General features: G+C 32.7%; 1 protein-coding gene across 1 annotated transcript; it reads left to right on the top strand.

The window, feature by feature from the left end:
- The first annotated feature begins 9,225 nt into the window (after positions 1 to 9,225).
- Positions 9,226 to 12,150, top strand: LOC140450609 (uncharacterized). Its single transcript, XM_072544267.1, has 2 exons — positions 9,226 to 9,518; positions 10,178 to 12,150. The coding sequence occupies exons 1-2, from the start codon at positions 9,497 to 9,499 to the stop codon at positions 12,148 to 12,150; spliced, it is 1,995 nt and encodes a 664-aa protein (XP_072400368.1). The 5' UTR covers positions 9,226 to 9,496.
- The last annotated feature ends 4,912 nt before the right edge of the window (positions 12,151 to 17,062 follow it).

Consider the following 17,062-nt stretch of genomic DNA (forward strand, 5'->3'; position numbering starts at 1 on the left):
TAATTTGTCAGTTTTGACAGGTAATACAGGATGGTATAAATCAGTAGGCGGTAGTATTTGACAATGTACTAGACCAAACCAATTAGGATCGTATACTTCAGGTGCATGTATTTTTGTAGGGTGGCCAACTGGATATTGATCGTAATATTGTACGGTTGGATACAGTGATACAATATCTATGTATCTGAGCTTTTTCCCAGTCACGTTTAGTTTTATGGCGTTTGTTCTACCGCCAAAGAATGCTTCATGAGGCTTTAAGGGTTCAATAAGTTGAGGATCTGCGGCGTTTTTACATTATTTTGATTTTATCCATTCACATTCCCAGATTTCTACCAAGTTGTACCCTGCTTCTTTTAGTTGTTTTGATCGTCTTATTGTTCTCTCGTATAAGTCACTCATTGTCTCATTGTTGACGTGGTTAACTGTGTCGTTCTTAAAGCATTCTGGGTGACCATGCCAGAAGCAACCGTGGTACTGGTACACAGTATTCGAATCTTCCGAGAAACCATCAACTTTACCACCGCAAATTGTCACTTCTCCGCCATTAAGAGCATGTTGTACGTTAGAAAATTGATTGAGCCATTTTATTGATGCCCGGCTATATGTCTCCTTTATCTCCTGCTTTACAATGCCAATGGTGTTTGTTCGAAGATATTTAGATCTATATATGGCCATACACACACTGGCAATAGTCAGATATTGAAATGGGTCTATGTTTGCTATTTCTAAAAATTCCTTGCGAAATTCCAAACACCCACGTCGTAAAATATCAACATCTGAATCGCAATAGGTCTGGAGCTCTTTCTGGAACACAAAGTGGTCATTTATATGCTCATCGTACCATTTCTTAAAATCAGATCTTTGTTTTAGTTTCATTGTGTTGGGTCCATAATACGCAATATCTGGTAAGCAGCCTTCGTAGTGAGTATTGTCAGGAGTGTTGAAAAAGTGAGGAAAATACCCTTTCTTTAATTCGTGCAGACCAAAAGTTTTAGGAAAACCGGACAAGGGGCCGGCTACAAAATTAGAGCTGTCTATTATTTTCAGTTTAAGAGCCTCGACTTCCAAAAGCATAAGTTTTGACCCGTTGTAGTTGTGTATAAATGAAACCGTTCATTGGTTGGAATAAAGAATTATTCCAACTTTTGAGCAATTTAATTTTTCCATTGGTCGATTTTTACGGAAAGTCCACTTTCATACGTCATAATCCCCAAGAACAAAGGATTTTTGTGTATAAAAGAAGGTGGATTTTCTGTAGTCGGCCAGTTCGAGCTCACCCTCGTATTCTAAGTCTCTAGGTACGGTGCCAGTCATCCACCTAGATTCTGCCTTTTATTTACTGTTGATTTATTGCTGATTTTTATTGATATTTTACTGTGCATTTTATATATATGTATTTTTGTCGTATTTTTCTGCTGTGATATTTCGTATCGATCATACACAGAGAAAATACCATTATTTGCTATTTTATTATTGCTGTTGGAATATATATTGTTGCGATATCTCCGTAGTGGACCATACGCTTCGATATATACTCACATTTATCTTTGATATTTTGTATTGTGTATTTACTGTTCGAATATACCTTGTTGCGACATTTTCCTCAGTGGATCATACGCTCGAGTATATTCATATTTTTCTATCTGCTATTTTATTATTGCATATTTTATTGTTTAATATATCTCGTTTGCGATACCTCCTTAGTGGATTACACGCTCAGATATATTACTATTTCTTTTTGGTTATTTTATTATTACCTTTTATTAATATAAATATTGCCGTTGCGATATCTCTCTTCTTAGAGACCATACGCTCGAAATATTTATATATATTTCTGTGTGCTTGTCGTCTCCTTCCGTAAGTTAAGGAGGCACAAGTTATTTCGAGGATTCCTTCCGTAAGTCAAGGAATTCCTCAACCTTTTGCCTTTTTATTGTTGCATTTTGTTCTATTTGTTTATACGAATATTTCCATCTATTTTTCTGTCTTATTTCGTGCAGAAAACACGCTTGTGGGACTTCTACTTCGTAGACTAAGCACGAGAAGTGTTGCACCAAATTTAACTTACATATTTTACATATATATGAATAAATATTGCACTGTTTGCTTTTCTGTGGTATTTCGCAACACGATCACGCACTAAAAAGCTATATAACTCTTCAGATTTGTGACAGTTTCGAATAGAAACATACACGAATCCGAATACCTGCTACGAGACCAGTTAGATCCAGGCGAATTCTTAACTCAAGGATGGTAGACACTCGTAGCTCTTCACGGTCCAGTTCCCGTGACCGTAAGAAGCCCGTAGAGCAGGAGACAGGCCCTACTTCAGCCCTCCACACCTCTCGGCAACATTTACAGCTAATGTACTCAATTTTACTAAATGCGATAAATGCAGCACTTTTTACATTGATTCTTATGGATGAACGTGTACCTTATACCCTAATTAAGCACTTTATTCTGTTTCAGATATTCCTAGCGTACAGACGTGTGCTTTGGTGAGTTTAAATCTGTGCTTTGGTTATGTGACATAATGTCTTATGATACAATATGTGAATCTGAAAAAAACCTTGCGGTTGTAAACGACTATTCCAAAGGAACGATTGGAACGATACTAGAACTTTGTTCATATTATGTAACAAACATCACCATCACGAAGAATCACAAGAAGAAGCTGAGCAACGGTCAAACCGAGAGAATGAAGATCAAAGGAGATTGGAAGCAAAACGAATACTTAGAGAAGAACGATTTTTACACATGAAAACGCAAATTGAGGCATTAACAGACGACGTTCAAATTAAATTACATCAAATAATTAAAAATACTGATTTCCGACACAGACTTATCCGATATTTGAATAATGGTTACCTGGATAAGACGCTACGTGAACTACTAGGTTTTGTGAAAAAGGGACGATTTTGGTTGGCATATCCTAATCGCTTACTAAAGATGGAGGAAGCTTATAAAGACGTGCTTTTTGGTACTAATGTAATGTAAATAAACAATATTTGTACATGTCTTTTTTTTTTTAAATATAAAGGTATCAGTGTTGTATGTAAAACTTGTATTTTTTTTTATTTTTAGAGACACACACACACACACACACACACACACACCCAGTACGCGCTTCGTAGGTTAAGAATAGACGCTATCTTCACGTTGCGTAAAAGAAGAAGAATTGATGTTGCGTAAAAGAAGAAGAAGAAGAAGAATTGACTCTATCTTCACGTTGCGGTTAGGTTAGGTTAGGTTAGGTTAGGTCAAACGTAAAAGAAGAAGAATTGACGCTATCTTCACGTTGAGGTTAGGTTAGGTTTGGTTAAGTTAGTTCAAACGTAAAAGAAGAAGAATTCGTAAAAGAAGAAGAAGAATTGACGCTATATTCACGTTGCGGTTAGGTTCGGTTTGGTTAGGTTACGTTAGGTTAGGTCAAATCTAGGGAAATCTGTGTCAGGGGTCTGGGGAAATTTGCCATATTTTCCATAAGGAGCGAGCGGTTTTTCCCCAGAATCTGGGGAAAAAAGTGGAGCGAAGTGACTACCTATCTACTACGATATCTATGGCAAGACTCTTTTGGAAGCTATCGAACAATGCAACCTAGTAATTTTGAACGACGGATCACCTACATTAGCAAACAATAAGAAGTCAGCTGTAGACTTGACCCTCTGTACACAGGATCTCACGCACCTAATTACGTGGTCTACTTTAGAAGAACCTTATGGATCTAACCACTTACCAATACACATACAATTTGGAAGGAATAGCCCGCTTGCGCAAATTAAATAGACAAAACATAACATATGGAGACTCAAGGCTGCTAATTGGGATGTATACACCGCTACACTTGAAGCTACAGAACCAAAATCATCACTAATGGGCATTATCGACAATATTAACAAAGCTGCCAACAAAGCAATTCCCTTACAAAAATCAAACACACAAAATAGAAATCATTGTTCGAAGGACTGGTGGAATGAAACCTGTAACATAGCTGCTAAAGCAAGAAAACAAGCTTACTTAACCTACACACATGCTCCAAATCTTAATAATCTAACAGAATATAAAAGACTTGATGCAGTAGCTAAAAAAACTTTCAAAGAAACTAAGAAAAAAAGCTGGATTAATTATTGCCAAAATCTAAATCAAAATACACCAATTAAAGAAGTGTGGAACAAAGTAAACCGATATAAAAACCGAAAACAAGTAAATAAACCCCCAATAAACCCCAAAGAAGACTGGATAAATGAATTTCACACAAAAATCTCGCCCCCATGGGTTGAAAACAACATTACTCAACAAATAGCTACCGTAAATAGAAACACTTCTTTTCTACAATCACTATTTCAATTATGGGAACTCGAACAATGCATTAAATCAACAAATAATAAATCTCCCGGGGCGGATAACATTTCATACAATATGTTGCATAAAATGCCCTTAGGCCATAAGAAAGCCCTGTTAGAATTGTTCAATTCGATTTGGATAAAAAAGATTCCTTTTCCACCAATGTGGAAAGAATACATCGTAGTACCTATCAAAAAACCTGGAAAACAGAACGGAAATGCAGATTCATATAGACCCATAGCTTTATCATCGTGTATATTTAAAACCATGGAAAGAATGATAAAGAACAGGCTTGAATATTGGCTAGAAAATGAAAAAATATTACCTGACTCACAATATGCTTTTAGAAAGGGAAGATCTTCCTTAGAACCCCTAACGATACTAGTAAATGACATCTATCTAGGATTCACACACAAATACAACACTTTGGCTACATTTTTGGATATCACTTCAGCATATGATAATGTTCAAATAAATATACTAGAAGAGAAACTTATCAATATTGGTCTACCAACCTCCTTTGCCAACTTCATAAAATCAGCTTACTCTAGTCGATCAGTTTCCTTAAAGATAAATAAAGAAGTTTCGGAATCAAGAATATGTAGATCTGGATTACCACAAGGTAGTATCTTGAGCCCAATCCTCTACAGCCTGTACACAATGGACATAGAAAATGTTATATCACGAAAGTCCAAAATTATTCAATACGCCGATGATGTTGTTATTTACACCAGTAACAAATCAGAGGACAAATGTATAGAAAATATCAACACTGAATTTATAGAAATCCAAAAATGCCTAGACAACATGGGACTTTCCATATCCGAGTCCAAAACCAATATATGTATTTTCTCTAGAAATAGAAACAACTATCAAAGACCATTAACAATAGGAAAATATAAACTCCGTATTAGCAACTCTGTAAAATATCTTGGCCTACATCTAGATAGAAAACTATTATGGAAGGACTGTATCCACCAAATTATCAAAAAAACAAGTAATTCTATAAATATTTTAAGAGCGTTTTGTAGGGCAAAGTGGGGAGCAGATCCAAATACGGCTTTACTTTTCTACAAAACAATGGTACGATCAATAATGGATTATGGAAGTCAACTCTATGGAACAGCAGCAGATACACATCTAAATAAAATCGAGATACAACAAAATAAATGCTTAAGAGTTTGCCTGGGATATCTTAAGTCAACACCCATAAATATTATGCAAGCTGAAGCTGTGGAACCTCCCCTTAAACTAAGAAGACAACTATTGAGCAGAAAATTTGTGATAAAAACCATTTCCAAAAAACTTCTTACCTCAATAGTATACAATCACTAACAGTTCAAGTTTTGACCCATAGATACTGGCACTTCAAGAAAACCCCCCTCATAGTAGAAACTTTCTCAGAAATACTTGACATTACAGATATACTTTATTCCAACCAACTCCCCCCGGTTCTAATTTACTCGCCAGAACAAATTTTTTCACGTGAAATTAGAACCTACTATTTTGAAAGTCAAGAAGTAGCAAGTTTCAATCAAACAAAGTTTAACGAAACAAAAAACAAATACTGGTCAAACTATGATTCTATATTCACTGATGGATCAAAGTCAAAAGAATATACCAGCTGTGCCTTTTACCATGTGGAAGAAAATACTGACAAAAAATTTATTCTACCAAAGGAAGCTTCCATATACACTGCAGAATTAACAGCAATTGTGCAAGCTATGAAATACATACTCGGCTCTAACCACGACAAATTCATAATATGTACGGACAGCAAAAGTGCAGTAGATAAACTTAAAAAAGTAAACATAAATAGATCAGTTAATCATATTGAAGCAAATATCCTGTATTTACATAATGAGATCCACATCAAGAATAAAGTCGTCATATATCTATGGGTAAAGGGACACGCAGGTATAACAGGTAATGAAATAGTAGATACCTTAGCAAAAACAGCCCCAACATTAGGAGAAGAACTAAATCTTAAACTACCCCGTCCGACCTATTCTTAAACCAAAGAAACAAAATAAATGAGATGTGGCAAAACCTACACAACGCTTCAACAACCGGAACAAACTTTTGTAAACACCAGCAAAAAATTCCCAGAAAACCATGGTTTCACAAAATACCAAACAGAAACTTTGTCGCCACAATAAATCGAGTACGTGCTAATCATGCACTAACACCTTATTATAAGCACAAAATGAAAATTACAGACGATCCACTGTGTAGTTGTGGTAAAATGGGTACATTAGTACATGTTTTACTTGAATGTCCAATAAATAATGTAAACATTAATAAACTATATAAAAACTTAATTCACTACAAGATAAACCTTCCAATAGACCTAAATTGTATTATTTTTTCAGGAAATAATGATATCCTTTATATACTTCATCAACACATCATAAACTGTAAACTAAAACTGTAAAATTACTAACCAATTTTGTATGCAATTCTGCGAAAGAAACTAAACGTAAAGCACACAAAGAGGGCTGAAACCTCCGAGGGGATGAACCGGGTTGACGCCCTAGAACAGAGAAAAAAAAAAGAAAAAAAAAAAATAAAAAAAAATAAAAAGATATATATAAACACCTTACACATTTTATATATTACTAACAAAACAAATGAATACATCATGCTCAGGTCTGATACTATGAAACATTTTACACAAATTAATGATTCAATCTAAGCTAATTGGTTCTCGCCAAAGCCATAAATTCCACCGAAAAAAAAAAATTATCATGTAACTTTCTCAGCCTATTTTCGATAACGCTTATGTTTTTTACGATAAAATAAGTTAAACACAAATTTATGGACTTAGGATATCTTGCTCGTTATAGGTAATATGCTATGTCCACATATGTTTAAATGTGTTTAATTCGAGCCGGAACATAATGGACTTAGGCTACTTCTGATTTGTATATAGTGAGCTTAAGAAAGGAAATTAAAAACCAGAAACGAAATAAACAAATTTATTATTGAAACAAACAAACAAAAAATTTTAGGTAACTAAAATAGATATAATATAACACTAACTGTTAATTGCAAAAGTAATTTTTTTTTAAATAAGGTACAAAAATCTTAATACTAGGTAAGTATTCAAAAAGAAATAAGTATGGATTCCTGAGGCATAAGGGCAATTATTACTCGGAATCATCTGTACGTAAAACTGAATAAGGTAAATCAGCATAAAAATCATGGTACTGGACGGGTATCACTTTCTTGTTACATAAAAATTGTAAATGTTCATGATTTTTCTTAGTCAATGGAAGAAAATCTTTATATAACTGTTTCAGCTCAACATTATTTATATCGACATTAATTGACTTTCTACCTTTTTGTAATAAATCAATCATTTTATATTGCTCATGATAATCATGTTTGAAAAGAATTTTGTTCGAAAATTTGCTATTTGCCTCTATAATGCGTATCTTATTCAAATGTACTTTTTCGTTATTTACGTCACGATCCCAATTCAAAGTGATTTCTTAAGTAAGAGCTTTCAGACCCAGAAATTTTTCTTTGTCCATTTCGATCACATGATAAGGATTGTTTTTCTTGGCCGTTCGCACTAATGTATACCACTGATCAGGGGAAAATATGGGAATATGCTTAGATGCTCTCTCTATTACACTGTGCATCGAGTCCCCTTCGGTTTGCGTGTGTCCTTTCTCCAAGAAAGTATGTCTAATGACAATATTAAGCTTTTGTGCCAAGAAACTGTACATAGTGAAGAGGAATTTGTTTCTATTTTGGCCAGCGCAATTATCTGAGTAGAAGAAAAATTGCTTTGTCCCGCAGTCTACTTTATGGTTAATGAAATTGATTAAACAACTACCTATCTCCGAGCATCCCCTTTTTCCGATGGACTCATACCACATGTAGCAGTAGCCTTCGCCGTTAGCCATATTAAATACCGTAAAATTATACGTCGACAATTTCAGTTTGTGATAAGTAAGGCCAATATTGCATTTTGGTACAGGTAGGATTTGTTCCAAATCGAAAACTGCTGCACATAATTCACTATTTAGCTTAGCTCCTTCTTTATCCGCATTTTTTAATTGTAGTGCAACCTCCTTGTTTCTAATATGTGACTGGTATTCTTCTTCCATTTTATTTTTCTCTTCCATTGTGCTTTCTGTATATTTGTTACATATATCACACATATCCTTTTTAGGGATGAAAAACGATAAATTGTATTCAGTGTTAAATATTATTCTGTACATACTTTCAGTCGCAGGTTTAATATTCTTTTCTTCACAACATTCAAGATAGAGATCATACATCTTGGCTATGTTAAGTGTCGAAGGCAAAAAACGTTTAGATGTATTTTTCCGATAGTAGTGGCTTTCGACAGTTTCAAATAGATTAATGTGGTCTCTTATTGACTGCTTGACAGAATCATCTAGTTTAGAGTTTTTACATACTTTACCTCGACGATCTTCTGAAACTGTACCCGTACTTCCCATTTTTTTTATAACTGTTTTAACAACTTGGGCACTTATTCCTAATGTATTTAAAAAAAAAAGGTTTTACACACAACAGTTTTCTGTCCACGATTATAAAACATGTATTTGTAAGAAAATACCCGTTTCCTTCCTTTACTTTTGTCTGTGTTGCCTTCATTTTCAATATTGTTTTCCTCATCGCTCTCCTTTTTTTCATTAATTTCTCTCAAGCGTGTTCTGACCTTCTCTGTCAAATCTACATTGTTTGCAATGAAGTCACGTTGTCTGTTAATGTCTCCTAGTTGCCAATAACTTTCAAAAATCTGCCTTCTTTCTTCTTCTGAAATCTTTTCGCTGCATTTATTTCTACAATTAGTGCAAGCATTTTTCTGCTGTTTCTTTGCATGGACATTTCCTTTCCAATCGGCACACAGTGTACGATTTGACTAATCTAAGTGGACAAAAGGTATTTAAATTTTATTGTTAAAACTACGTTTAATCACTTCCATTTCACTTTTAAATACATACTTTAACTGATGATACAAAACAAAGACCCCAGCAGATTGCAGATCTTTTAGAAACAATGGCCGAAACTACCTGCACCTTTTTCAGGTAGACGATCGGCCGCTCAGTATGACCGTTAACGCTAACTTGTGTACACGTGTCTTGGTTTTCAGTGCAATTTTAAGTGCTTTTTTATGATGGATTCGACATCTACAGGTAATTATGCATTTACTTAATGAACCAGATATAAACAAATATGCATTTGAAAATATATAATACCCAATACAAAATAAGTCATCAATTTTTTTTATTCATTTGTCATACGTAACATTCATTTAGATATATATTATGTTGTCAAGTGTAGTAAAGCTGTAGGTATGATCTTAAAGTACTCTCTATTTAGTACACTTTCATAATATAATTACTGTTTTTTGCGATTTTTTGCGATTTTTAACATATTTAGTAAATAAAATATAAACAGATATGTATTTTTAAATACTATACTTGTCTTAATACTCAATACAAAATAGGTCATCAAAATTATTTATTCATTTGCCATACGTATCTTTCATTTAGATATGCTATGTTGTCAAGTGTAGTAAAGCTGTATGTACTTATTGTCTTAAACTACTTTCTATTTCGTACACGTTCACGGGCGCCCATATTAAAAATTTAAGAGGGGGCTACACGTAAAGATGTTTCACATTATATTTTGTAAACTTTGGATAACCATATAGTTTAAAGCATCCGAAAAGCTAGAAGGGGTCCATGGTCTCCCCTGCTTATAGGTATGGGCGCCTATGTACACTTTCATAATACATTATATAATTAATATTTCTTGCGTTTTTTAACATATTTTATGTTTGTGTTTACAGGTGCCCAAATGAAGCGGAAATTATTATTTGAATTTTGGCGTTCTATACCGGCTAATGGTCGATTAAATGCAGTAATCAACTTTGTGAAGATGAGTTTTGATGATCTGGATATTGATCAAGAACAAGAGAAGCAGTTAAAGGTGTTCTTAAAAAATGAATGCGAAAAAATTCGAGTCAAATGGGTTCAGAAGCAAAGACGACTGGACTTGTTTTTAAGTGAATACGAACAATGGTTAAATAATGATTTAACTTTCGATATGCTGATATTAGCAAATCAATCTCCAAAACCAAGTACTAGTGGTGGTAGACCTCAAAAAACTTTTATGGATAGCTCCAAAAAGACAAAAAAGAGGAAAATTCAACATTTACTTAGCGACTACAGTAAAGACCAATTATCGTTTGCTGCACAATTAAGTGTCCGAGCGAGTGGCAAACGTAATGCTGCTATGTTGATGGAAGAAGTATCGTCAGCCTCACCAAAACGTGCTTCCACATATAAGAAAGCAAGAAAAAATTTAGATGTCCAAATGAAACAAAGACCCTATACACCTGAAGAAGCTTTGGCCTTTTTTATAGCAAACAATTTTACTGTCCAATCTTATAAGAATGTACAACAAGAGGCAAAAGAAAGAGGTTTTAATGCGTATCCATGTTATGATTACGTAGCAAAGGTAAAAGAGCAGTGTTATCCTCGAGTTGAAAATATTACAGTGACTGATATATCGGCGGAAGTAAGACTGGATGCTCTACTTAATCATACCGCACAGAGAATATGTAAGAACATTCTAGGAGAAAGGTTAGACACCAACATGCAAAATTATTCTTTAATATATAAGTGGGGGTGTGATGGTTCATCAGGACATAGTTTATATAAGCAACCGTTTGAGGATCCAGAGAGCACAGATGAATATATGTTTATAATCTCATTAGTTCCAATAAAACTCGTAAACAATCTACAAGAGACCATATGGCAAAATCCTCGGCCATCATCACCAAGATTCTGTAGAGTACTCAAATTTATTTATAAGAAAGAAAGCGAAGCACTGATAAAAGATGAATGTAGAGCGATTGAAAGTCAAATTCAAGAGTTAGTTCCAACTCTTATAGAAGTCCGAGGCGTTACCATCTCGGTCACGCATCAAATGATTCTGACAATGATTGATGGTAAAGTGTGTAATGTGTTAAGTGATAATAGATCAACTCAAAGGTGTTTTATCTGTAAGGCAACATCTAAAGAAATGAATACAGCATTAATAACGAAAGAGCCAGACGATAATATGTACCAGTTTGGAATATCTAGCTTACATGCTTACATTCGTACGATGGAATGCCTTTTAAATATTAGTTATCGTCAAGATTTTTGTGAGTGGCAAGTAAGAGGAGACAATAAAAAAGAAATGTTTAAAACAAGGAAAGACGAAATCAAGAAAAAATTTAAAGAAGTAGGTCTCATTATCGACAAAGTAAAACCAGGATTTGGTACCAGTAACGATGGGAATACCGCAAGAGCATTTTTTTATAATTATACGACCACAGCACGCATCATCAACCTTAATGAAGGGCTCATTCACAATTTTGGGACGATTCTTGCAGCTGTTGCGTCTGGTTATGAGATTGACTCTGTTAAATTTCAGAACTACTGTATAAAGACTAGGAAACTATATTTAAGTTTGTACCCATGGTATAACATGCCTGTGACTGTTCACAAAATATTGGTACATGGAGCAGACATAATCAAAAATTCACTAATACCGGTAGGGCAAATGTCTGAAGAAGCATCCGAGGCTAAAAATAAAGAAATAAGAAGAGTCAGACTGGGACATACAATGAAAATTTCAAGACAGCGAAGCAATTATGACTTAATTAAATATTTATTAATATCATCTGATCCATATATATCGTTGTTGCGAAAACTTCCACTAAAACAATTTTCTAGACATGATAGAGATATAAAATTTCTATTAAAACAATAAAAACTATTTAAAATTTGGTCATGCCTTTTATTTACCACAATTAACTATGATTTTATCATAAAATGTAATTTAGAATCACTTAAGAGAGTTTCAGAGTTTTGTCCACCTAGATTAGTCAAATCGTACACTGTGCGGCATATTGTTCACCACGATTACGGGATGCCTTAATTTTATTTCTTCTTCATTGACTTGGGTTTCTTTGTCTTTTGCGTGTGTTTAACTGCTTAGATGTCACCGAGGTACCTTGACTATCACCATCTAATAAACTTTCTTTATCTACTAGATCTTGATTTTGAAATGAGTAGTTTTCTTTTACTGGCTTATAATCAGGATCATTACTATCATCATCAGAAGCAAATGGATCTTCTTCAGATTCAGACAGGAGTAAATCGTCCTCTAAAATATTGCGTTCATTTAGGGCCATATGGCTACTTCGAATTGATCGGAAATTTGATCTATCTTTTATATTTGAATTTAGAATATTATCCAGTATATTACCAGATGGATATATTTGTGTAACAGGATTAATATGAAAAAAATATGTTGATGTTTCCCAAGGAACTAAGAAAGAAGGAGGACTTAAAATAACACTTTCTTGCATTAATCGAGCTACATCTTTATCTGAAGACACTTTTTTGTTTTGGACACCTACAAAATATTAGTATATAGTACGTAGATTTTACCAAAAATGAAATTTTCTGAATATTACCTAATTCTGTGTTTTCATCTGAAATTATGTGTGTGGCCAAAAGAGGTGGAGCTTGCAGCAACGCATTTTTATTCATCAGCTGAGTGCCACTTCTATTTATTTTTTCATAGGGAAATTCTAAAGTAAAATCGACAAATTAGAAGGGTGACTGAATTAAATAGAGTTTTCTGTGCTTTACCTGTTCTAGAAATTTCCTCATTTTTCTTATTAACTATCAAAGAAGGAAACGATTGTGACTTAGTTCTTTCAGCTGCACTTCTTTTATCTAGATTTTGGATGTCTACAATAAAAAATATATGAATTATAATTACGTTTTGAAATCTAATTTTTCCTCTTACCTGTCTTTAGAGTATCTTCAATTTTTTTGTTGACAGACAACATTATTTTCTGAGTTCTGGAAGTCATTGTAAACATAAAATTTAAATAATAATATCGTTTTTTTTTTATTTCGATACAAAGCAGAACTAACCTATGCCCGCAATTAATTAATACTTATAGGACTATACTTCGAAAATTGAAAGCAGAACTAGTCTATGTCCAAACTAAATACGGACTTAGTATAGATCACCTCTAAAAGTTACTTCTGCACTGAGAGTTAATACGATGTACATATTAGGATAGTATAGAAAATTCTCATTAGGTGGGGATCGAGTGGAAGGGCGATAGGCTAGTTCTGCGCTCATATTCGGCAGTCCGAATTAAAGATGATAGCGTTGAAAGTCAATTTTCGACAAAAATGGACTTAGGATAGTTCTGCATTCAATGAGCGATATATTCAGCTTTGTACTTAGTCACTGTAAATTTTAGAAAACTACTTAAATTGTATTTTCCAATAAAGATGGGTATAGAAATTAAAATAGCTTACAGTTTAAATATTTGACTTACATTTTTTATTGTTTGTAATGATTTACACTGATTTTGATTTATGTTATAATGTAGATAAACCTATACATATAATAAACCTATATTTTTTCCTTTATATAAAATGCAGTTTACATTACTATTTAAAATGTGTACAATAGATACATAATAAATAACAAACAATTTATTTTCTACTTGAGTTCAATATAAGTCCTCATAAGTACCTATATGAGGACAAATATTGTGACTCCATATTAAATGCTTAATTAATTTGTAGGTCAGTCTAATTTCAGGATAACATCTCTAAAAATAGCAAGAAATATTTAAAAAAAATTTAAAAACAGTTTATTAAACTTAAACTTCATATTGTATTTTTGACTTTATTTCTTTGTATGCAACATGTCATATTTTATTAGTATATCCTATATTAAGCTTTGTAGTCACATGTATTAAATACTGTATATTTTCGAAAAAACTAATATTGTATTTTGTAATAAATATTAATATAGAAATCAAAACCGTTTACAATTTAAACATTTTGAAGTGAATATTTTTTATCGGTCTGTATGATGTTTTGCATGGGTCTAAAATTCTATTTAGCGTGACTCGAAAAATCAAGACTTGTTAATCTTGCAGTATACTGTAATATACATAATATACATACATGTATACTTATAATTTTACATAATATATATTTTCTAACAACTCTTGAACGACTTGAAAGACTTGGCTAATTTTGATTTTAAAGTATTTGTACAAGATATACTTATATAATAAAATTATATAAACTTTTTTAGATTTTAAAGAACTTAAGATTTTTTAAATTATAAAGAACTTAAATTTGCATTGTTATTATAACACATTAAAAAATCAATAATAAGCGGATATAAAATTTCATTAACCTACATTATAGTAATAACACGCTATAAGAAGTATTCACTTCAGTCAAGTGTCACACTCTTTTTTTGCTGTTTTGTTATAATTTACAGTGATGTTGACTTATGTTTTAGAAATAATGTAGATAATTTAACAAAACCTTTAATAAAGATTTTTCAAACTGAACCTGTAATATGTTTTCCCTAATACTCATACAATAAAGATTACAATACATTATCAAGCCTTATAATTATTTTTATTATATAAAGTGTACAGTATAATCAACAAAAAATAGTATATAACAATAAATACATTGAACAAATATTGGATTCCGCCTATAAAACAAATGCAGCTGTAGACATGTGTTTCTGTCTCCTAGTCAGTACGGCAAAGTTACCTTACAGATGTTGGTAAATGTAGCGAATAAGATTATTCAGAAAAAAGTGTACAAAGAAATACTGATGGAAAAAGTAAAGAAGTGACACAACGACCAACTGTTAATTTGTGATTTTTCTCTGAATTGCTGATATGGTTGTTAATTAAATTCAAATATTACAGTTATAACTGCCTGAAGGACAAACTGTTACCCAAGGATAGAAATAATAATTTTATTTTCTATCTCTCCATCATCTTTGGCTCGACGATCCTCTGTGGATTGCTTGCTCTAAGAGTCATTGCCGCTCTGTTCGGTTTCTGGTGACGTGTTGCCATCTTCTGATCTCTAATATCCCTAAATCGGTCTCAACTCCATCTAACCACCTAATTTGCGGTTATCCTCTGCTTCTTAGTTTTTATCTACAGATTTTAATAAACGGGGAAAAATATTATGCGTCCAAAAACTTTCAGCAGCTGTCATCAAACTCTCCAAATGATTTTCATCATAGTCCACCCATGTATAATTGAAATTAGAATTATTTTCAAATTCTGGATCAGCAACACAAAATAAACACTTTTTTTTAGCAAACATAAACATTTGAAGTTGAACTTGTGCATTATATTTAGCAGTTATTTGATTGTCTTTGTTAAATAATTAGCTACAGTTTTATTAGTCTGAGGACATTTTATTTCCACAATATATTCCTCACATATGGCATCAGGTGAAGCGCCAAAAATGGGAAATTTGGGGTTTAACTGTAAGCCAATACGGTTTAATTTTATTTGAAATACTTTTTTCACACATTTTATCATACTTTCTTCCAACTGTTTACCCCTATTCATTGCAGAAGTTGCTTTAAATTTTGAGACCCCAAGTATTTGTTCAACAAATGCCCCATCGCATTTTCTATAGTGAGCTGCATCATAAAGTTTTGATGCCGTTATTCTGCAAAATCGTAACTCGAACCATAAACTGCTATCGGACTGTGTGCTAGTTTTGATGGCAGCTTCTGAGCATATGTGCTCACACTCATATTATTTGAACAAAATTCAACAAACTCACTATATGTGGTCTGTTCTGTAGAAATAAATTTTAACAGCAGCTGGAATATCCCTATTTTTTTTATATTATCATCTTTAAAATGTTGCAATAACTGGCTCTCGGACTGGTTTTTAATGCCCATGTCTTATTACTTCTTGAAGGAACTGGTTACTATCTTCATCTGAGCTTAACTCCTCTGGGGCCCCAAAGTCTTTAAGTGTTAAATATTTTATACTTGTACCAACTTTTGATAGTTTACTTTTGGCCCAATAGCAAGTCACTTCTGTTTTTGACGGTTCTTCACTTCTTCTGTGCAACCAAATCAGAAAAGCTATTTGATGCTTGCACCCACCTATAACATACGTTTTGAAATTTAGAAATTGTCCATATATTTTTAAAGAAGCAAAACTACTATCGAATGTAAGTAAAATATATATATATATATATATATATATATATATATATATATATATATATATATATATATTTTAACTAAAATGTTATTTCAAGATTATTGTGATATTTATTTTAAAAACCAAGAACAAAATTATTATAAAGGCTGTATATTTAGATACTACCTATCAGAATTAAAATGGGCTAAAATAAATTTCCATGAAAGAGTGTTTATTCCTTCATATTTACTGCAAAATGCAGTATAAAATTTAGCTCAGTTGATGTTTGTCTCAGATCAGAATTTTTTATGTTTCAAGAATGCTCTTAATTCAAAATATTAAAAATACATATATGTTTATAAAAATACCTACTTACCTAATGAAGCAGCACAATCATAACACTTTAGATCAAGTACTTCCTCGGTTTCTTCATTAATTTCACTTACAGCATACTGTTTTTTCTTAACATTATGTTCAGGTGTTATTTTTGCCCTTACAGTACAGATCATGTTATTTCTTTTTACTTGAACCCATCCTACAGCTGCATCTCCATATGATTCTCTGCCAGATCTAAATGCAAACGATGAATAAGTTAATTTGATTAAATTTCAGTAAAATAGCATAAACATATAATATTGACACTACTTAATATAAAGT

This window comes from Diabrotica undecimpunctata, chromosome 9 (genome assembly GCF_040954645.1).
Source record: "Diabrotica undecimpunctata isolate CICGRU chromosome 9, icDiaUnde3, whole genome shotgun sequence".
Lineage (NCBI taxonomy): Eukaryota > Metazoa > Arthropoda > Insecta > Coleoptera > Chrysomelidae > Diabrotica > Diabrotica undecimpunctata.

What these genes read in the sequence shown, in the direction of transcription:
- LOC140450609 (XM_072544267.1), top strand. Translation starts at nt 9,497, where the DNA reads ATGATGGATTCGACATCTACAG. An exon ending in GATGGATTCGACATCTACAG is followed by an intron (nt 9,519 to 10,177) that starts GTAATTATGCAT and finishes TTGTGTTTACAG; the next exon opens with GTGCCCAAATGAAGCGGAAA.